Source organism: Salvia hispanica, chromosome 2 (genome assembly GCF_023119035.1).
Source record: "Salvia hispanica cultivar TCC Black 2014 chromosome 2, UniMelb_Shisp_WGS_1.0, whole genome shotgun sequence".
Classification (NCBI taxonomy): domain Eukaryota; kingdom Viridiplantae; phylum Streptophyta; class Magnoliopsida; order Lamiales; family Lamiaceae; genus Salvia; species Salvia hispanica.
This window is the reverse complement of record NC_062966.1, coordinates 36,872,903-36,894,820: the sequence shown is the minus strand read 5'-3', so window position 1 is coordinate 36,894,820 and position 21,918 is coordinate 36,872,903. Positions and strand designations below refer to the sequence as shown.

At 34.6% G+C, this 21,918-nt stretch overlaps 4 protein-coding genes across 6 annotated transcripts; 2 read left to right on the top strand and 2 right to left on the bottom strand.

Moving 5' to 3' along the window:
• Positions 1–2,701: 2,701 nt before the first annotated feature.
• On the top strand, positions 2,702–5,632 carry LOC125204024 (persulfide dioxygenase ETHE1 homolog, mitochondrial). Its single transcript, XM_048102563.1, has 9 exons — positions 2,702–3,197; positions 3,679–3,807; positions 3,957–4,064; positions 4,532–4,666; positions 4,859–4,900; positions 4,986–5,045; positions 5,119–5,172; positions 5,275–5,299; positions 5,380–5,632. Exons 1-9 carry the CDS (start codon positions 2,964–2,966, stop codon positions 5,472–5,474), a joined length of 882 nt encoding a protein of 293 aa, XP_047958520.1. The 5' UTR covers positions 2,702–2,963; the 3' UTR covers positions 5,475–5,632.
• Positions 5,633–7,060: 1,428 nt separating this feature from the next.
• Positions 7,061–9,768, top strand: LOC125208427 (dihydroceramide fatty acyl 2-hydroxylase FAH2-like). 3 transcript variants are annotated; one of them, XM_048108033.1, is made up of 7 exons: positions 7,061–7,166; positions 7,982–8,062; positions 8,230–8,322; positions 8,438–8,634; positions 8,755–8,860; positions 9,076–9,222; positions 9,383–9,768. In XM_048108033.1, exons 2-7 carry the CDS (start codon positions 8,012–8,014, stop codon positions 9,500–9,502), a joined length of 714 nt encoding a protein of 237 aa, XP_047963990.1. In that variant the 5' UTR covers positions 7,061–7,166; positions 7,982–8,011; the 3' UTR covers positions 9,503–9,768. The 3 variants fall into 3 exon arrangements, with proteins under 3 accessions (XP_047963990.1, XP_047963991.1, XP_047963992.1); XM_048108034.1 differs by lacking the exon at positions 7,061–7,166 and adding an exon at positions 7,363–7,498; XM_048108035.1 differs by lacking the exon at positions 7,061–7,166 and adding an exon at positions 7,676–7,694.
• Positions 9,769–9,774: 6 nt separating this feature from the next.
• LOC125208425 (berberine bridge enzyme-like 15) lies at positions 9,775–11,525 on the bottom strand. The gene has a single exon (XM_048108032.1). The coding sequence runs from the start codon at positions 11,479–11,481 to the stop codon at positions 9,850–9,852; it is 1,632 nt and encodes a 543-aa protein (XP_047963989.1). The 5' UTR covers positions 11,482–11,525; the 3' UTR covers positions 9,775–9,849.
• A 4,371-nt stretch (positions 11,526–15,896) lies between these two features.
• On the bottom strand, positions 15,897–17,661 carry LOC125203494 (berberine bridge enzyme-like 21). Its single transcript, XM_048101846.1, has one exon. It carries the CDS (start codon positions 17,647–17,649, stop codon positions 16,054–16,056), a length of 1,596 nt encoding a protein of 531 aa, XP_047957803.1. The 5' UTR covers positions 17,650–17,661; the 3' UTR covers positions 15,897–16,053.
• Positions 17,662–21,918: the final 4,257 nt, after the last annotated feature.

The window sequence follows — 21,918 nt, the reverse complement described above, 5'->3', positions numbered from 1 at the left end:
CAACCTGAAAAAAATTTTTCCGAGTGACTAATTTTTCCTTCTTTTCGATAAAATTAGTGATAGTAGTATAATTTTAAAGTATTGTGTAATAATTCTTTCTTATATATTTTTTTCTGTAGCGAATATATGTAAAAAATATTGTGACAAAAAGAGAACGAATACTTATTGAATTAGCGCTATTGTCATAATTAATTTGAATCGAATGTCAATTCGCATTATTAGATGGCTCAATTTCTTATTTAGCCAATTTCTATTTTTATTTCATGCACCATCTATCTTATGTATTAATGTATATTTTGTGTAATAACAAATCAGCATCACATGTAAGATGTCCACTTAATTGTTGTGCATATCTAATTCATATATATTCAACGTACATCTTTGCGTAAACATATTGTGAAGAAAAAAATAATCCACGGGATATATAATATGTCAAAATATAGTTTGATGTTGATATGGTTTAAGGTAAAAATTAGTCCAAAAAAATAAAAATGCAAGAACATGGCAATGTGAGGTATAATAATTGCTTGACGAGGAGCCCAAAAATGCAAGAACATGGGTAGAATTTGACTTAACAAAAAATTAAAGAGAAATATTTAAATATAATGAAATTCGGCGAACCTTGTAATTATGGTCAATGCAAGTAAGCTAAATAAAAGGACATTATTATTATTATGCACAGTGAAGAATACATTCTTACTTTTTTCTAGATATTCCGCAACTGTGTCATCATATAGTCTACATTTATTTTTAAAATAATAAACCCCTAATTTCAGTGACATGGTCGTTGGTAATTATGTCAAAGTACAATTAAATGGGGTGTACCCATTGAAACCTTAAATTATTATTTATCACGACATTGTACTACTTGACAAGAATTAATGGAGCAGTTGCATTTCAACATTTGTTGAGCAGAATCAACATATGAATTAATTAATAATTTGCATCATTAGGAGCCTAGGAGGTCAATATTAGTGTGTAATTATTTATTTATTGGCCGTTTTCTTAATTGGATGGTATCGTAATTCTTAATCGTGGAAAACTGCCTTAGTCGACTAATCCCATCTAATCTTCTGGTCCAATAAATAAATAAATAAATAAAATAAACACTATTGAAGTAGACAAACTTAGAATACCTTATAATGCAATGGAAATTTTTTAGTAGTAATGATAATTGGCCAAAATTGTAATTTCTTTTCAAGTTTTAGTTCATTGGAAAATAACCACTGAAACGACCTAACTGTTATGTACTGCGTCAACCCAATTAGAGTTCCTCAATCTCGATCAAAATTTATTGATTTTAATAAGAAATTAATCTTTGATAATTTTTTCAATGACAATTAATTTAATAAGGATGTATACACCACACACTTGGATCCATTCGAGTAATCGAGTTTGCCCCTTTTCTTTTAATAATTGTGACGAGTTTGGACAAGAAAATGGAATAGTAATAGACGAAATGTTCTAAATCATAACTTGTATCGATTAAACAGTGTTCAAATTTTCAAAATGCTAATACATTTATGCATGGAAGTTGTTTTTCATGCAAATGATGATTACAATATTGGATAATCATGCCATATTTAAACCTCACGTAATATGTTTGTAGGCTATATTTCACTTCATGTCAAATTACTCAATATTGTGAATTAGACAATTTTTCTTTAGCGGGCTACTGCATATCCTGATTGAATACCCCTTGCAATATTGCCGGATTGCAATATTGCCAGACTAGTATGTGGGGGCTATTCGGGATTGAGGTTTCAACCTTTAATTGCATAAGTGAATGAGACAATTTAGACTTGATAAACCTTTTTTTGCAGGGATAGAGATATGAGCTGAAGAAGTTGCAAGGACGTGTTTGGGCTGACCATTTACTAACCCCACAATCTTATTTGGACCCATTGTTTAGGAGTAAAAAAAAATAAAATTGTCACCAATTTTAGATTAAATGGGGGCGAAAATTGTTAAATTAGAACATCTTTTTTAATTAGAATATTGATTTACCTATTGATCGAGATCCAATTCCAAAATAAATTAGAATCACAAGAGCATCCACAATGGCAATAGGTCAGCCACTCTCTCTCTGCCACGTCATCAACACTAAAAATTCATCAGTCACATCATCATTTTAATCAAATAGGCTAGTCTAAGGTCAGCCACAGGCTAGCCGCAATAAAAATAATTCAAAAATAACTACATTTTACGGAATTAAATTTACGAGACATATACGGGAAAATTCATTAATTTCATTTTAAAAAAAGTACTCCCTCCGTCCCATAAAAGTTGAGTCGTATTCCTTTTTAGTCTGTCCCAACAAAGTTGAGTCATTTCCTTTTTAACTAAAGACAAAACATCTAATCACTTTTATTTTATTCCATCATTTACTTTACTCTCTCTCTCTTATCTTTCCTACTTTTTTCATCTCTCCTATTTATTTAATATAAAATTCTTAATCTCCGTGCCCAAAAGTTTTGTCTCAACTTTTATGGGACGGAGGGAGTACATTCATTTAAAAAAAATACATAATAAAGAATAAAACTATCGCAAAATCGTCTAAAAATGAAGTAGGATTGGTAAAAATCCGGGCAAAAAAATTGGGTGTATTTTGTCTCTCGATCCGGATATTGTATATGGAAACTGCCATTTTATTTGACAGCGATTTTAAAACCGACAGCATCCCTGCACTGGGGGATTTGGCTCTTGTATTCGTCACTCTTCAACCAATGGAGTAATCCCAAGCAACCACTCCAAATTCCCAATTCGCCAAGCCCTAATTTTAATTTATCAATTCTTTGTCAGACTGGTAATATAGTATTGATTTATCTAGTCACGCGCCATCACCACGCACTTCGAGTGCAGATAGGATTACTTCATACAATATTGGAAGCTGACAAAGCTTGATCGATGTAATCGCCCCACATTTTGGTATTTAAATTGAAACCCCATTCACCTAACAAGAAATGTTGTCCAAATTCCAATTCTTGAAAGCATCAGCCACATTTTTTGCCCCCACACCTCCAAAGAGGCATTCTTTCCACCAGATTGTTTCGTTCAGGGCGAAGCTCGGATCGCGGATGGGGTCGGCTTCCTATACGACGTCGTCTAAGTTGCTTTTCCGGCAGCTTTTTGAGAAGGAGTCTTCCACCTACACCTACCTTCTCGCCGATGTTTCTCACCCGGATAAACCGGCTCTGGTTCGCTTCTTATTTGACTTAATTCATTGAATTTTTGTGTGTTTGTGTTAATTGGTCTCTCTATTTGTTTTAGTTGAAATTACACTGTTTTCTCATTCAATAATTGTATTATACTTACTACCCTACTGGACTGGACCACTTTGAGGAAATTGATGGCTTAAAAAGTGACTATGGCTTGTTTTTCTTTGCCTTACTTTTGCAGCTTCTGATTTTCTGTTTCTTTCCTGGCAAAAAAGCAATGGCTTTATGCAAATTTTGCTCTTATCTTACTGGAAAATTGATTGTAGTTTTGTGGTGTTGTGTGTATGTTAGGATTCTGGATTATGAAGATTAAGGTCTAGTTGTGTTGTTGGTAATACAAAAGAATGTGATGCATATGATCAGAGTTTCCTTTATACTAGATATAGAGCTTTCTGGCTTGCTTACATTTTTTAGTTGAATTCTTGACTTTAAGTACTTGTGTTTCGTAATATTCGTGCAGTTGGTAGACCCCGTGGACAAGACCGTGGATAGGGATGTGTCTCTTGTGAAAGAGTTGGGTTTGAAGCTTATTTATGCAATCAACACTCATGTACATGCAGATCATGTCACTGGCACTGGCTTGCTGAAGGTTAGTTTAGTCCTAAACGTTTGTATTCTCCAAATGCCAGAAATTTACACTTCTTTTGTGTTTCTCTTTCTCTTTTCAAAATCTTAAATGTGATGGAGTTCTAAGTATTTTGTGGCTTCATCATTTTTTGACTTGTTTATGTTCTGCAGAGTAAGGCTCCTGGTGTAAAATCTATCATTTCAAAGGCAAGCCAAGCGAAAGCTGACCTTTTTGTTGAACCCGGTGACAAAATCTGTTTTGGTGATCTCTTTCTGGAGGTATATGATATTACATATACTATTTGTATGTACCACAAGCTACATAATGTGATGTAAACCCGGATGTATGCAATTGATGAAGTAGCATGCAGTTTGTTTGAATGTAAGGGAGTTAACAACTCAAGTTTTAGCTTGGCCATTTGGTATCTCGTGCCAGTTTACTTTCGTAATCACATGGCACACTGTGTTTGTATCTTTAGCTTTGCAAGAAGTATGCTCTAGATATTCACATATATTTTATCAAGAAACTCCCATTGGTTGATGAAGTTGCTGTTATCCTGGCCTTACTTTGATAAAATGTAAATTGAAGTGTTGGACTCACTCTGAGAGAGTTGGTCTTAGAATTGCTTGTGACTTTGTCTGTTTAGTAGCTGTATATTGCATTGTGTGATCTTTTCTATCACCTGACTTGTAGATTTTATCTTTTGCATCACCCTCCTATAGTCCTATAATATTGTCATTTGCAGGTGCGTGCAACCCCTGGTCATACGCAAGGTTGTGTTACTTACGTCACAGGTGATGGGCCTGATCAGCCTCAGCCAAGAATGGCCTTTACCGGTGATGCTTTATTAATTCGTGGATGCGGCAGGACAGATTTTCAGGTACCTTTTTCTCCACTATAAGCATGTGCACCAAGCTGATCCTCATGGTGAAGCATTCTCAACCTCAAATCAAAGTTGTGTGCTCTCATTACCCCAAACTCGGACCAATTTCTTTGATCACAAGTTTTAATCACATGAGGCTGGTGGTCCACACAAGGGATGCTTACACCAATATCCTCATTTTGTGCGCAGGGTGGAAGTTCCGATCAGCTTTATGACTCAGTTCATTCTCAGGTAAGAATACTGAACAAATATCATAATTCAGAAACATAATTGAGATTTTGTTTTCTGATACTCTCCGACTATTTGGTCATTGTAGATCTTTACATTGCCTAAAGATACGTTTGTGTATCCTGCTCATGACTACAAGGGATTCTCAGTAAGTATACATCCAACATTTGTTGCCTTTTCTCAATGCATAGTTGCTTACATACGTGCTTGTGTTCCACTAGGCGAGCACTGTCGGAGAGGAGATGCAGTATAATGCCCGCCTCACGAAAGATAAGGTTATTTCGAATAAAATCGCCACTCCATTGATTTTTTTCACATCTCTCCATTGCATAACATTAGTTTATTCACTAATACATTTGATTTCTGGTGTTGTTCAGGAAACATTCAAAAACATAATGGCAAGTAAGTATTGCTGATAAACTCAAATTCATCATATCAGCCAGTTTCAAGAAGTGCTGATAAACTCAATTTATATTTTGCAGATTTGAACTTGTCATATCCCAAAATGATAGACATAGCCGTCCCTGCCAACATGGTTTGTGGTTTGCAAGATGTTGAAGCCAAAGTTGCCTTATAATTTGTGAAATGAGTCTTGTAATCTCTGTCTGAAGATCATTGTTGTGAAAAAAATGCTGAATAAAGTTATGATATGAGACTGAAACATGAAATATTTGTTGGATTATATAACTACTTATTCATTCAAAATATTGATTGTCATCCCGATTTATAATTTCATCACTAATTTTGCATGGTATTGTGATTAGTTTTGTACATTTTTATGAACTCATTTTCTTTACATATGCTTTCTTTATCTTCCTGACTATGCATTTAATTTGTTCTTGCAATATGTTTGAAGCAATTTTAATTCGATAGTGATGCTTGTAACCAAAAAAACCTATGCTATTTCTAAAGTAGATTTCTTTATTAAATTAGTTTTATTTCATTGTCTGATCATTTCTTAAAAGAAAAAAAATCGATAATACTATATTACAGCAACAATTGGACAAAAAAAATGCCAATAAGAGAATAAAAAAGATCACACGATTTTCAAATTGTATCTTTGTGCAATACATGCCACACAAAAATATTATCAAAAAATATTTTATTGATGTTCTAAATCATAATAATATTTTCGTAATAAACCCTGCGACATTAATGAGTAGTACTTTATTGAATCGAGCAGTACTAAAATCATTAAATCAACATCTATATGTTTTTTTGTTATATTCATTGGTTGTTGTATAGTTATTTAAATAACACGATTTCACAAGGAAATACCTATTGATTCGATGAATAACTGATCATAAGTAAAATTTTATAAATCCAGATTTTTTTTCGGTAGTAATGATGAAATTATGTATTATTGGTAGCATATGAAAATGAAATTAATGCCACAATTATATAAGTAAAGCTGTAAAAGTCTAAAGTATTCAAGTGTCTTAATATGTATGTGTACATATTTTATAAAAAAATATGAAACTAATAATCATGTCATAAAAAATAAAAAATACACTACATATTTTAGTAAAATTTAATACTATCACACGATTGCATCCGAACATGATTTTCTTTTAAATTAATTAATTACATATACCGTATACGTACAACAATATTAGTGTGTTAAAATTGAACTTTTGTTATTGTGAGAACTTGAAAGTAAAATGTTCTATAAAGTTATTACCAAAAAAAAAGTTTTATTAAGTTATCATATTTGCAGTGAAAATTATTTCTTAATTTTTAAATAAGAAAGATTTTTATTGGAATATTTTCATATGGAAATATATATTGAATTAATTAGCATAAGAGAAATTTTTATTAGAATATTTTCATATGGCAATATATAATCCGTATTTAATTAATTAGAATTAGAATATGACCCTAGCGATATATATTTATTGAATTTATTATCATTATCAAAATATCAATGGCGATTACATGAATGGCAGTTTAAGTGAAGATCGTAGATAATTAAATAAATAAATTAATTAAACACAACGACGACTACCAAATATAGTCAAATAATTATTAAGATTTTTTTTCCTTAATTAAGAAATTAGAGAGTCAGCATCACAGGCTGTCGGAATATCGGCGGCCACGATCTTCTCTCCCCATTTTATTTATAAATTTTATTCATTTATTTATGGAGAATCCAATTCCCAGCCTCCTTCACTCTTTCCTTCATCCACTTCACGCTTTATTCGCAGTTCAACTGCGACACTGCTGCAGGCGGCCAGGAGAGTGTGGGGTTGTTTAAACTCTCCGCTTAAAAGTAAAGTTTGTTTCTTTTTTGGATATGGATCTTTGATTTTATTTTTTTTGCTGAACAATTGCTGCTGTTTTGGGTTTTCTGTTTATGGATTATACTTGATGGCGATGGCTCAGTTTGAATTTTCAATAAATATAAATTTAATATATTGCGTTAGGTATCCCTCTCAAGAAGCATGTGAATGCTAATAAAGTTTGAATTTTTATATCTTAATACATCTTAGGCCTTCTTTTGATAAGATATAGCTCTTGAAAATTAGGACCCTCTCTTTAATTTTGCTTTAACTACAATGCCAAAAGATTCTTCTTCATTGTGAAAGGGTGAAATCAACAGGGGTAAGATAATTGACTTTAACACTTGGGTGCAGCTGCCTTGTTTGATCAATTTTAATGGGCTATATGCATTAGGCGTGTAGCTTATTAATTGTCATTAATTAGTTGAATTTGTATCTTCATAAGTTGTGGAAAATATCTTTTGGATAGTTTTTATTCACATTTTCTTTTGCTTTTCTGGAAGTTGCACAGTAGACAGGTTAGTATTCTTGAATGTGCTTCAATATAATGATTTAAGTTGCTCACTTGGAGCTCTTGAATTCTGGTTATGTGAGTAGCTTCCCATCACGAGATTTGTGGATTTCGGTGATAAATTTACATGATGTTCTAACTGAAAAAATGTTCTTTTGATTACTTGTGAGCATTCTTGTAGTTTATGGAGAATGACTCAGTATCAATACTTGTTATATAATGTGTTCATATGGCTTGCTTTAGTGGAAATTTTAATTTCAGCCAAGTTTTTTTCTTATAATCTACTCTGCACAGAGTCACAGACTTAAGTTTACGTGAACGGAGATGGTGGCGCAGGGATTTACTGTTGACTTAAACAAACCCCTTGTTTTCCAGGTAAAATGCGCTGGTTTTATTCGTGTTTCTGAAAACTGAAACTTTTCCACTTTTTGCATAAAGCATAGTAAAACCTTTCTTTTTTTCTCTTCCATCAACCTAGTCTCATAACTCATTCAGTCATCTCGTTCTTCTTGTTTCTAATCTATTTGTCTGAACTTTCATAGGTCGGCCATCTTGGTGAAGATTATCAGGAGTGGATTCACCAGCCAATTGTATGCAAAGAAAGCCCTCGATTTTTTGGAAATGACGTCGTGGAGGTATTGATGTGCAGCCAATCACTTAGAAAAATAATGTTATAGCTACAAAATTGTTTTCAATAGTTTCTTGGGGAGTCATCTCTGGGCTACATCAGTTACTCTTTTCTTTGAACAGTTTTTGACGAAGAATAAATGGTGGTACATTCCTGTTATTTGGCTCCCGGTAGTCGGTTGGTTTCTCTCAATGTCCATTTACATGGGTCGTACAATTCTTGATGTGGCATTATGGGTAGCATTTGGCATTTTTACCTGGACATTGATGGAATATTCGCTACATCGATTCCTTTTCCACATTGAGACGAAGAGTTATTTGTGAGTTTCCTCACACCTTTTTCCAACTAATAGTCTCTGTGTGTTCGAACAGTCTTTGTGCATCTCAATTTGTATAATCTTGTCTTTACCAAACACATCCAAAATTTTAACAACTTGCAGGGGTAACACACTTCATTATCTACTGCACGGCTGTCATCATAAGCACCCTATGGATGGTCTGCGCCTCGTTTTCCCACCTGCTGCCACTGCAGTTCTTTTATATCCAGTATGTTTCTTATTAATGCCTCTCTTGCATTTTTTTTCCTTTAAAGAATGATACACTCTTTTTTCCAGCCAATGCTTCTCTACTTATGATCGTGTCCTTCTTCATAATGCAATTTAACTCAAAATCAACATTACTTGCTGATATTGCTACTTTCTCTTGCAAATTATGAAAGCCTCGAGTTCTAATTTTCAACCTGTTACCAATACCAATTGCAGTTATGGAACTTAGTTAAATTGTTGGCTACTCCCACCACTGCTCCTGCTTTATTTGCTGGTGGACTTCTGGGATACGTGATGTATGATGTTACTCATTACTACGTGCACCACGGGCAGCCCACCAGTGAATATCCAAAAAACCTCAAGGTAAATAGTAATGCTTATCTGTTAGAGTTCTGTTCCGTTTTGGCTGTCCTCATCCTTGTTCTTGTAAACATAGGAAAGAATAATTGTACCTCTCTTTCGACCAAATAGGCCGTTTTTCCAAAGAGAGACAATAACGCCACTCTCCTTTCTCCTTGTGCAGAAATATCATCTAAACCACCACTTTCGCATCCAGGATAAGGGTTATGGCATTACTTCCTCGTTCTGGGACAAGGTCTTTGGAACTCTACCCCCATCAAAAGTCGAAGGGAAGAGTAGATAATTTTTTGTTTTAGATTCTTTCTTTAGTCATATTAGCTACCAAAAATGCCTTCTAAAAAAAAGAGCTTTTTGCATCCACAGTTTGGTTCGTCCAGCTTTAAAATGTACGTCGTGCCTCCTTAGCAACTTGTGTGTCCAACTGTATAAATTGTTATGGATTTTGTGTTTAGATGGAGTTCCCCCTTCTTAGCTAACTTGTTTAGGAACTGGTATTATCAATATGTACATTTTTTTTCAATCTATTCAATTTCAAGTTTTTATTGCAAAGTGAAATCTGAAACACATCACTTATACTAATAAACATAGCATATCTTGTCAAACTTTTACATTACTAAGCATAGAGATTTGTTAGTGCATCATGCTGTTCTCTCCACCATGGTTCATCAATGGCAGAGTTGGAATGCTCTGCTCATGTCTGAAGAAATTACCAGGATCAACTTTAGTCTTCACCTTCACAAGTCTGTTGAAATTGTCCTTGAAATACCTCGTGCCCCATGAGTTCGCCTGTATGAAACTCGATCTGTTCTTGTTCATTCCCAGATCAAGATCTCTGTAGTTGACGTACGCCTCTCTGGGGAACGTGGAGGCGTACGAGGCCATGTAGTTGTACAGCCTCCTGATCCAATCCACATGCTTCGCTGCCGTCTCTGGCTTATCGTCTGTCCAGATGCTCATGTACTGGATCATGAATATCACGCCCTTCCTGTGCGGGAATGGAATCTCGGATTCCGGAATATTGGCCATCATCCCTCCGTAAGGGTTGAAGATTATAAATGGGATATCTTCTTCAAGCATCTTCTTCCACAGCCCTAGCAGCCCATCTTCAGGTATGGGAGTTCTGATGAAGTCTGACTTGGCTTTGAAGTAGCTTTTGGAGAGAGATATCCCCTGTAGGAGAATCTCGGGTTGCGCGTTTCTCGGAAAGCCTCCAATGTAGAGCACGGATTGAATCCAGCTCATTTCCGTGCAGTCTTTCTCGGTTAGTCCCAATTCCGGGAAGCTCTGTTGCATCACCTGGAGCAATCTGTCGGATCTTCCGAGGAAGACGGCGTTGTAGAGAGTTTGGACCGTGCGATCGTCTTTCCCGGCACTCTGCACCTTCCGTATGATGACTCTCATGAAGAGATCTTCGTCGACTTTGTCTGCGATTTGTTGCCATTTGTAGAGAATCTTCGTGGCGCCTTGCTCGAGGGTCTTGGGAATAGAGAAGACCGTGACAGTTTCCGGGACCAGGACGAGCTTGACCTTCCAGGCGAGGATGATGCCGTAGCTGGCGCCTCCGCCACCTCGGATGGCCCAGAAGAGGTCCTCGCCCATAGACGCCCGGTCGAGGATTCTACCGCTGGCGTCGACTATTCTTGCGTCGATCACGTTGTCGGCTCCGAGGCCGTATTTCCGCATCATGGTGCCGTAGGCGCCGCCGGTGATGTGGCCGCCTATGCCGAGGCTAGTGCACAGGCCGGCCGCGTAGCCGTGGGTCTTGCTCCTCTGGGAGATCCTGTAGTAGAGTTCCCCCATAGTGGCGCCGGCCTGGGCCCATGTGCTGTTGCTCGTAAGGTCGACAGTGATGGAGCGGAGCTTTGACAGGTCGAGGACGATGAAGGGCTCGTCCGCCGTGGTGGAGATGTAGGAGAGGCACTCGTAGTCGTGGCCCCCGCTACGGACCCGGAGAAGGATGCCGAGGTCCTTGGCGCAAGTGACAGCGACTTGGACGTGGTTCTCGGTGTAGGGGGTGAAGATGAGCGTAGGTTTGGGCACGGTGGAGACCAGGCATCGGAAATTCTGCGCGGAGGATTGTAGGAGAGGGGCGAACGAGGCGTTGCCGGGGGCGAAGAAGGCGGCAGAGAATGGGATGGAGAGCTCGGAATTGAGAGTGATGCATTGGTAGAATTTGTCTGGGATGGTTTGGGAGGATGCAGGCAGAGATAGTGCAAGAATTGCTAGGTTTAGTATGAGAAGGATTGAGTTAGGAGATATCATGTTTGCTTGGTTTTGTTATAAAAGAAAGAGGGGAGTATATATGGATTTTGATGGTCTCTATGCTTGATGGTTATGTACAAGATTTGGACATTTATGGCCTAGTTGCAAAGAATTTGTTGGCCACAATGAGCTTTTAGATTTGAGGTTTGTTTTAGATTGTCTAAATCATTTTATTTGCCACTACAAACGACTAAATAATTTTGTTAATCTCAATAGATTTTTTCAGAAACTTATGCCCACTTTGAAAATTGAAACTTGGCAATGAAGTGTTTGCCCCTGTATTATCATGCCCACTTTTATCAGACAAATCCCACTTAGTTTAATGCATTTCTTGTCATAGTTTAGTGCAAAATAGTGTTGTAAACCAAATTAGTCATATATAAAAAATTACTTCTACTTAGTAGTACTTTTTTAGAGATTAGTCCCAAGAATTAAAATTATTAGTAGTAAACTATTTTAGGTCCCTAATTAATGAAATGATTGCTGTTCTTATTTTTATCTTTGTGATAGCTCGAACCTAGAGTTGTCAACTGGCCCGGCCCAACTCAGCCCAGGCCCTGCCCATCTATGAAACGGAGTGGGCCTGGACTGGGCTCAATAGTTGAAATGGGCTCCATGTGGGCCATTTTGTAAATCCAGGCCCGGCCCAGGCCCAAGACCAGCCCACCTTATATAATTTATATTTTTAATGTAATTAATCATTAATAATAATATATTTCCCGATTTATGCATGTAATCTTGTGCATGAGTCATTCTAATATTTTATGTATTGTTCTAATTTTATAAGATTTCACTGAATAGATTTAATATATACCCAAGTTCTCAACTAAATCCACATGAATGCAATATTCCATATTGACGGTATACAATTTTTTTCTTATATTTATTTTTGTCTAAGATGTATAAAGGATGACTGTGAGGTTTATTTTTAAAACTACTACTCATAGCTTTGATATTCAAACCTCAATCTCTAATAAATAACTATAGAGTAGGATTTTAAAATTTATTAGTTATTTCATAGAATAACTTATATATCATCATCTATTTACAAATGTGGTTCTTCATTTAGTAAAGAATGAAAAATGATATTAGTACTAAGTCAGTAAATGAACTTAATCATTATTTCAATTTTGATTTCGTGTAAGTGAGACATAATACTTTTAGAATCTCTTTAATCTACATAAATAAAAAAAATCAAATAAAGTCCGCCCCGCCCTAGGCCCAGCCCAGTCCCACTTGTGTCACACCCAACCCCTCTGACGTATATCTTATACTCCCTCCGTCCACGAATAAGAGTCCCGTTTTTCCATTTTGGTCAGTCCACGAATAGGAGTCCCGGTTCATAATTACCATAAATGGTAAAGAGACCCCACATTTCACTAACTCATTCCACTCACATATAATTTAAAACTAATATATACAAGTGGGACCCCTATTCCACTAACTTTCTTCCACCCACTTTTCTTAATATTTCTTAAAACCCGTGCTAGATAAACGGACATTCTATTCGACTTGAATGGAGTAATAAACAAACAACTCATGTAAAATAAAAAATGTGATTTATATATACATGAATAAAAGACTAATTATCTATCTGAACGCACAACCCACTCTACAATCTATAATCATCGCTCCTCCTTACACGAAAAGTTCGATCACTCATCCTTTGAATTTATTTGTTTCTCTTCCATGTACTCCATATTATAAGGAAATCCTCGTAATATATTTACTAGCATCATGTAAGCCGATTTACCCAATGACACTTAAAAAAATTGACACAGTTGCCTACATGTGTCTTTATGAGAATGAAAGTAATTTAGTAGGAGTATATATATTTGAAGTGTTGAACTCATAAATATATCTTGGTTATGCCTTACAGGCCTAGTATATAACTATATATGAGTCCATGAAACATTAATCTTTAATGGATCCTTCTGAATTTTTTTTACTGAAAATGGGCTTATTAATGGCCATATTGGATAATGCTGTGTTGGCTTAATTTATTTGCGTATAATGTACTAATACTATTGATTTAATAGAATCATGCTCGTTAAATTGTAAATGCACATATAAAAAATGATGCACACGTTTAAGAACATTAATGCTCATGCATACTACCTAAATAATTCATAGTTATAGAGGCTCAAACTCTACTTTACAAAAGAGGGAATTGTTGAATTAATTGCTATGCCAAGCAGGTCTTATATGAGTGATAATCCCTAGAAAAAAAAGATTTATACCACGAGAGTCTTGTACTCATATACCAACTTTCTCTTCAAAATCTGATTACATAATTTAGTTAAAAAATGGACATCTCATTCCTCACAATAAGAAGATCGAAGTTCGATTTTAATTATGTTATTGCTCAATATATTCCTTGTATATTCTTCTGCGAGCCAAGTTCCATTATTTGGAAATTTGTAAATGCACATAATTTACTTCACCAAGAAAGTATGGTTTCACTTCTGTGGATCACATCATGTTCTAGAGTTTCCACAATGCCAAGCACTGTCACACCCGGAGGAATGAAGCCGGAACTTGATGCGACGCCTCCTTAGATCGCAGTTGCTTTCATGTCCATAATGTTTTTTACCTTTGCATCAATATTCTTAACTTACATTGATCATACATGTAGTCAAGTAGTCAACTATATATTGGACCAAATATGTATAGCATTTTAGTATTACAAACCATACACATTTATATGGCCCAGCCCTAAACATGGTTGGACCTGCAGTCACCCAACACTGTAGGAAGCACGCGTTAATTTTCACATTTTATTTGGCTAGATACAATATCATTTATTGAAGCGTGCTTGATACATGAAGAGGATACCAATGAAACCCTAATTAAATTCTATATCAATACACTAGTGAGATTCTTTTAATATGGTGTCACAATAATTGAAGTTTTTCTTGTTGCGTATAAGCATTGAAATTTTCTTGTTGTTTATATAGTTCACATGATGAGAATGATTCGTGATTTATGTAGGCCCTTGTACATTTGAAAAACATGTAAAGAGTTTATTCCATGATACCTTTTGAAAAAGGACAAGTGCTAATATTTAAGATTAACCTAATTAATAATCATGATCACGGATCACATATATATTAACAAAAGAATTTTGCTAACCAATTTAGTAATGAGTAATACACTATTAGCAATTTGGCATTATAATAAACAGTCAACTTTCTTAGTTTCTTCTTAGCTACCATATTAAGTCACGTCCCTTATATTGAATAACTTGTTTTAAGATATTTGATAAGACTAATCACGTTCTCGAGAAAATTTGGTACAATTAATTAAATCCAGTCAATTAATTAAATCCAGTCAAGGTGAACCAATTATATCTAGCCCTGCATCACAAAGTTCAAACTTTTTTTCTCATAGCCATGCATCGACAAAGTCCAAACTTTTTTTTTCAGTAAAATATAAAATTTTGTTATTTAAAGTCTAGATTAGGATTTTATGATCCTAAAATCTCATGGATTTTTAATCTAACTTATTTGGAGAGGGGATTTGCAAGCCAACTTAGTTATTTCTGACTAATTTGAGTGAATCCCCCATAATTAGCTAAAACTGATTGTATATAATATCATTGATTAATGAGATCAGTAATATCACTTTAAGTTTGACTGGATCAACACATAGACGAAAATCACTACTAGTACTAATTAATTTTTGAATAAACTAAGACTAGAATTATCAACTGAAATAGTTCATCAGTCCAAAAAATATAGTCTTATTTGTGGACGGTGCGAGTTTTAACGAGAAATACGTGTTCACTTTGTTCAATTTCATTTCTACAGAAATAGGCCCGTAAAGATTTGGGTAGGCATGACCCACATAATTGAAACAAGATATCAAATCTTACCAATTTTGAAAGAAATAAATATGATCTATTTCTTATAAATAGTGTGGATTTACTATCAATTCTCGGGCTTCAATGAATTGTTTCTAGTAAAGCAAACAATAGAAATGAAAGATTTAAACCCATTTCTTGGTAGTTTTTGGCATTTTTTGTAAAGTGAACGTGCCCTATGAGAGAAGAGAAGAAAAAGAGGTAAAATATGAGAGAGGAGAGAAAAAGTGAAAAGTATAATAAAAAAAATTATTAAGAAATGAGATTATTTTTTAAGAATATTTAAAAATTATAAAATAAAACAATTTTTTTATAAATGGAAAGATTAATAAATTCGTATGTAAATTTCTTCAACAAGTAGACTCTAATCATCCATCCTTAGACATTTTAAGATTAGGAAATCGATCCTCAGTGTTTAGGCAAGTGTCTCATCTTCAAATTAAAGATGCCTAATTTTTGTAGCTACCCCACATAGCATACCTCGTAAGGCGTGGACAACTTATGTTCCACAAAATTGCTTCAAATCATCACCATAAATATCCAACTTATATAATTTAATTTAATTTAATTTCATTTCATTTTTAAAGCTTTTAAAAGTACAATGTATAGAAAGTACAAAAAAATTCTATAACGAATTGCACCATATCAACTGTAAAATAGAACACCAAATCACCAATAACTGTATAACCTGCTCTTCCAATTTTACCCCTCTATTTCCCGGATTTCCTCCCTCCAGCCGAGGGCAAAACCGGAATACTCTGCTCATTCCTGAAAAAGTTGTCGGGGTCAACCGCCGTCTTCACTTTCACCAGCCTATCAAAATTCCCCTTGAAATACTTCACGCCGTAGACTTTTCCGTCACTGTAACTGTCCTTACCGTTGTCGGTGGTTCCAATGTCCAAATCTCTGTAGTTCAAGTAAGCCTCCCTCGGATTACTCGAAACGTACGGCTCCATGAAACTGTACAGCGCCCTTATCTGCTCGATGTAGTCCTTGTCCGCCGCCTCCCCCTCGTCCTCCCAGCTCACCGAATACTGGACCTTGAACAGATTCCCGGCGCGGTGAGGAAACGGCGTTTCGGACGCCGGGATCTCCGCCATCCTCCCGCCGTAGGAGTTGAACACAAGCCCCACTTTCCCAATTTCCACCATTTTTTTGAAGATTGTTTCCAAATCTGAAACGGAAATCGGGGTTTTCACGTAATCCGATTTCCGTTTCAGGAAGTTGATTTTGTCCGGCTTTCTGTTCAGCAGCACGGACGGAGATGTTTTGTTGTCGAAATTGCCCCAGAATAGGACTGATTCAATCCACGTCATTTCTTTGCAATCCGATTTTTCGAGCCCTAATTTCGGGAATTGGGAATTTGTGATTGGGAGGAGCTCATCGGCGCCGCCGAGGAAGAGCCCGATGAAGGTGGCGCGGACGCTTTTATTCTTGTTACGTGTTACCGGCTGGAGGAGAACTCTGATGAAGAGACGGTCGTCGATTTTGTCGACGATCTGTTGGTATTGGAAAACGGAATCTGTTCTGTTGTCCGTCTCATATTTCTCGAGACGGAAAACAGTTACTGCGGCGGGGACGGGGACCAGTTTAATTTTAAAAGATATGATTACTCCAAAGCTGGCCCCGCCCCCGCCGCGGATGGCCCAGAACAGATCCTCGCCCATTGATTTTCGGTCGAGGATCCGTCCGTCGGCGACGGCGATCCTCGCGTCGACCACGTGGTCGACGGTGAGGCCGTGCTTGCGCAGCAGGTTGCCGTAGCCGGCGCCGCTGACGTGGCCGCCGACGCCGACGGTGGGGCAGATGCCGGCGGGGAAGGCGTGGAGCTTGCTCTTTTCGGAGATGCGGTAGTAGAGCTCGCCGAGGTAGGCGCCGGCGCCGACCCAGGCGGACTCGTCGGCGACGTCGACGGCGATGGAGCGGAAGGCGAACATGTCGAGGATGAGGAAGGGCGAGGCGGCGGCGGAGACGTAGGAGATGCCCTCGTAGTCGTGGCCGCCGCTGCGGATTTTGATCTGGATGGAGAGCGTCTTGGCGCAGACGACGGCGGCGCTGATTTGGGGCTCCGTTGTGGGAGTGACGATGATGCTTGGTTTGCGGGTGGTGGAGACGTTGAAGCGGCGGTTTCGGATGTAGGCTTGGAGGACTGTTGGGAAGGAGGGGCTGTTTGGGGAGTATGCTATTTTTTCGATTTCGGCTTTGGGGATTTTGGCGTCGGAGAGGCACTTGACAAACGGGTCGTAGACATCTTGAGCGGAGGTGCAGACGAAAATGAAATTTAGGAAGAAGAAAAATCTCTTCATTTTTGATGTGGTACGAACTCTAGCATTGTGCACATATATATACAACTATATGCAAGAATTTAATTTACTAACTTAATCATGTCGGATTTTGTGCGATTGTGTTGAATTTTGCCTAATCTCTTCATGCCTAATTTGGGTATAATATGATTTGAAATGTTAAATTTAGATATTTGCCTTTTTGTGTAGGGTGATTAATTGCATAATTGGAGGAAGAAATAAGAAAGTGGACCCAATTTATTAATTGTGCATGTGAGGTTTTGCCGATATTTATGTAGGGATAAATATTATGCCGTTTAATTACACTTTGCAATTAAAAATAGAAATAAATATGGATAATGTGTTATGAATAGTAAATAAAATATACAGTGAAGTATTCTTGCCTCTGCAGTGGGTAGAGAATAATTAGTGGCTTTTGCAGATGTTTATATTATAGGAAAATAAGATATTACGAATAATTTAGGTCTTCAAGTGGAGTAATAATTTATACTACTACTAGTCTACTACTATCAAAGAATCATGTAATGAAAACTCACGTAGGTTTACTTTTCCAATAATCTATTGGGGAAAAGACTCATTTTTATGTCTAGTAATTTGCATTTCGAGCAATTCACTGAAATAATAGACTAGTAAGAGTAATTAATATAAGGACAAATTGATGAAATATTTGATGGAATTAGATTTTGTTTGTAATAATCACATATGACGAATATTTTGATGAAATTATATCTGATTTGGAAGTCGAAAAATTGAATGTAGCTTTTTTTTGCCGATTGCAAACAAATCGTATATATTGGCTATTTTAATATTTGATTGAATTTCATAATATTTTGACAATTTAACATTAGTATGAAAGGAAAAAAGAAGTTATTTTATGTGATATAATTAGGCATTGACTCGGGAAAAAAATTTCCAAAGTCAAACAAACCTTTGTAAGTATTATCAAATCTGTGGTTGGATGGTTGCTGTGTGATGTATCTTATTGCGTAATCTTAAATAAAATTTACACTTGCCAAATGTCATCGCCGCAAATTAAATTTTGTAGTTTTTGAAAGGTTATTCGAAAAAAATCAATTATTTTGTACAGGCATCAATGCAGTTAATTAAATTGAAGCGTAGTAGGTATAATTTGATATTGTCATAAATTTTCTAGAGGATGAAGATGAAATGTCTCATATAAGGAAAAGTATTATGAAAATGATTTGCACTAAACGAAGAAAAGTCGCTAATGAGTAATGACATTCACCCTGTTACGTAACATTGACATTTTTTTTTTGTATTAATAAACGTTTATACATATTTCTTAAGGAGTAAAGATAAATTAACAAACATTATATATACAAAATACCCTTGAATTTTGAACCGATTTTTATTTAAACCAGTTTTTTTATCAACTATTATTTCCTTACTACATTACCTTTTTATTATATTTGTAAAGTCATATCACTCTCAAATTACATTGATTGCATATGGTATAATTAAATTTTGGTCAAATTACATTGGTGTAATATAATTAAATTCTGGCGCATTATTTAGGGAAATTACAAATGGAGCTAATCCAAATTTCAATTTTCAAATTGTGTTTTATGCATATCATAAACAAATCAATATAATAATGTATCTAGAAGTACCATAAACATAAAAAAATATATAAGATTATTTGGAACTTTTAAATTTATTAAGAAAGTGGTTGAATCCTCAAAAATTTGAGTAATATAATATTCATTGCTAACATCAATTATATTTTGTACTAATATATTTGAATCCAACGATGAAGACGAAATATTATGTACGAATGAGTCGAACAATGCTCCGAGGATGAATTTCAATTCCGAAAAAATAATATGAAGATGATATATTCACGTCAATTATATTTTGTACTAATATACACACAACTCACATGACGAGAAGAATTAAAAAAATGAGATAATACAAGAAGGTATTTGTTAGGATGATAACATTAAGAAATTAAGAAATTGAAAGTGAATTATTATTATTATTATTATTATTATTATTATTATTATTAATAATGATAATAATAATAAATTATTATTAATGATAATAATAATAATAATAATAATAATAATAATAATAATAATAATAATAATTGAATATAGATAACTATTATTATTATTATTATTATTATTATTATTATTTCATTGGATGATAAAATGAAGAAAGTAATTATAGGCAGTCGTTTTTATAACTTTGAATTTCAAGAATGATTTAATAATTAAAAAATTAATTAGATGTGAATGACTATATTATTCCATTGGATGATAACGTTTAGAAATAAAGTTTATACATGTACAGTCGTTTTTATAACTTAGAATTATAAGAATTATTTAGCAATGAAAACAATTGGATGTGAATGACTTCTAGTATTCAATTGGATGATAATGTTTAGAAATTAAATATATACGCATGCAGTTGTTTTTATAACATAGAATCTCAAAAGATGAATTAATAAAAAATAATTGGATGAGAACGAATATTTTTATTGCATATTTTGTTGGATGATAACACTATATATGCATATAGTCGTTTTTATAACTTGGAATTTTAATAATTATTTAGTAATAAAAAGTTAATTAGATGTGAATGACTAGTATTATTATTTCATTGGATTATGACTTTAAAAAGTTAATTATATATGCATGTACTCGTTTTAATAATTGAAATATTAATAATTATTTAGTAATAAAAATTAATTGGATGTGAATATCTATTTTAATTATTTCATTGGATAATAACATTAAGAAATTTAATTACATGTAGTCGTTTTATAATAATATTTTAAGAATGAGAAATAAAAAAAAATTAATTGAATGTGAATGACTATTATCATTCCATTGGATGATAATGTTTAGAAATTAAGTATATTCATATATAGTTGTATTTATAAGTTAGAATTATAAGAATTATTTAGTAATAAAAATAATTGAAAAAACTACTAATATTTCATTGGACGATAACATTTATGAAAATTCACTCGTGTAGTGACAAATACATTATTCCGGCACTTAGATAAGATGATGTGGTATGCCAAAATTCACCGTGTGACATTTCTTACATGTTTACAATAGTATGAAGTGGAATTCTATAGCAAATCGTGAGGTTTGAGTGATTGTCTTGGCACGAGAGGAATACGATAGAGAAAATAGCTAGAAATAAATTTAATTTGTCGAAATTTCCGTTCTCTTTTTTAGATTGGCTTCAGTTGGATATGACTTATGAGAACATTGATGGTGGTGGAAATGTGTGTTTTGGGGTTCCAAATTTAAATGTATTTTGTCTGTTAATTAATTAGGTTTGTTTGTTATCTTTGGTTCTTTGTATTATTAGAACGTTGGCAGTTAGATTATAAAGTAACACGTATAATATTAATGAAAATTAATGAATGAGAACAAAAGCAAGTGGACAAAAGCATCAAACAAATCATCATGGGCCGGTGGTGGAAGACTTCCTTACAATATGGCCAAGGCCCATTACTAATTGTTCGTGAGGCATTAGTAAATGGGCTGGGCCGGCCTAACCCAATTTCATGAGTGAGTCGAACTAGGCAATACAGAAAATAATCTTTTTTTTTTCATGCATTTCTCTCATTAATTTTGAATTTATTTATAAAATAAAAATTGTGATAATTAGACGGTTTCAACTTATTTGTAAGCTATTTTTGTCTAATTTTAATATTCATACATGGTTTTAGTCTTTTATAAGTACATAAAATTCTTTAATATTATTTATTGATTAAATAAATTATTTGCACGCCTCTATTTTATTGAAATTATTTTTGAGAAAGTTAAATTGAAAGATGGGAAGATTAGAAGAAAATATAAATACATCGAAATAACTGGTTAGGATATAAATAATTAAAATATAGGGCCAATGGCATTATGGTAGTAGACATTATTTGGGTCTGGCTGATGAAACAAAGCGAACAGATGAAATCGATCATCCTAATTCTAACATTATATCTACTAATTAAAACCGAAAATTCTGGTTTATTTTAAAGTGACAGCATACTATATAAAGTATCAAGTTCAGTTCGGTTAAAAGACGACTTCAATTCTTCCCTTATTGTCAATATTCTACACTCTATAATAATGATATAATCACATAAATGTCCCAATCTCACTATCTACAAAAATTTCCACATATTAGACATTTATTAGAAAGGATAAGTAATTACGATATTCAAATGGAAAATTTTAATAAAATTTCTCTCAGCTAAGACTTCATGATGATAATTATGGGGTAACGAATTCGCAC

Excerpts from the sequence above, each read along its gene's own strand:
- LOC125204024 (XM_048102563.1), top strand. The coding sequence starts at position 2,964 with ATGTTGTCCAAATTCCAATTCTTGAAAGCATCAGCCACATTTTTTGCC. Across the intron at positions 4,901-4,985 it reads ATGACTCAGTTCATTCTCAG|ATCTTTACATTGCCTAAAGA; the intron begins GTAAGAATACTG and ends TGGTCATTGTAG. Across the intron at positions 5,046-5,118 it reads ATGACTACAAGGGATTCTCA|GCGAGCACTGTCGGAGAGGA; the intron begins GTAAGTATACAT and ends GTGTTCCACTAG.
- LOC125208427 (XM_048108033.1), top strand. The coding sequence starts at position 8,012 with ATGGTGGCGCAGGGATTTACTGTTGACTTAAACAAACCCCTTGTTTTC. Across the intron at positions 8,323-8,437 it reads TTGGAAATGACGTCGTGGAG|TTTTTGACGAAGAATAAATG; the intron begins GTATTGATGTGC and ends TTCTTTGAACAG. Across the intron at positions 8,861-9,075 it reads CTGCAGTTCTTTTATATCCA|TTATGGAACTTAGTTAAATT; the intron begins GTATGTTTCTTA and ends TACCAATTGCAG.
- LOC125208425 (XM_048108032.1), bottom strand. The coding sequence starts at position 11,481 with ATGATATCTCCTAACTCAATCCTTCTCATACTAAACCTAGCAATTCTT.
- LOC125203494 (XM_048101846.1), bottom strand. The coding sequence starts at position 17,649 with ATGAAGAGATTTTTCTTCTTCCTAAATTTCATTTTCGTCTGCACCTCC.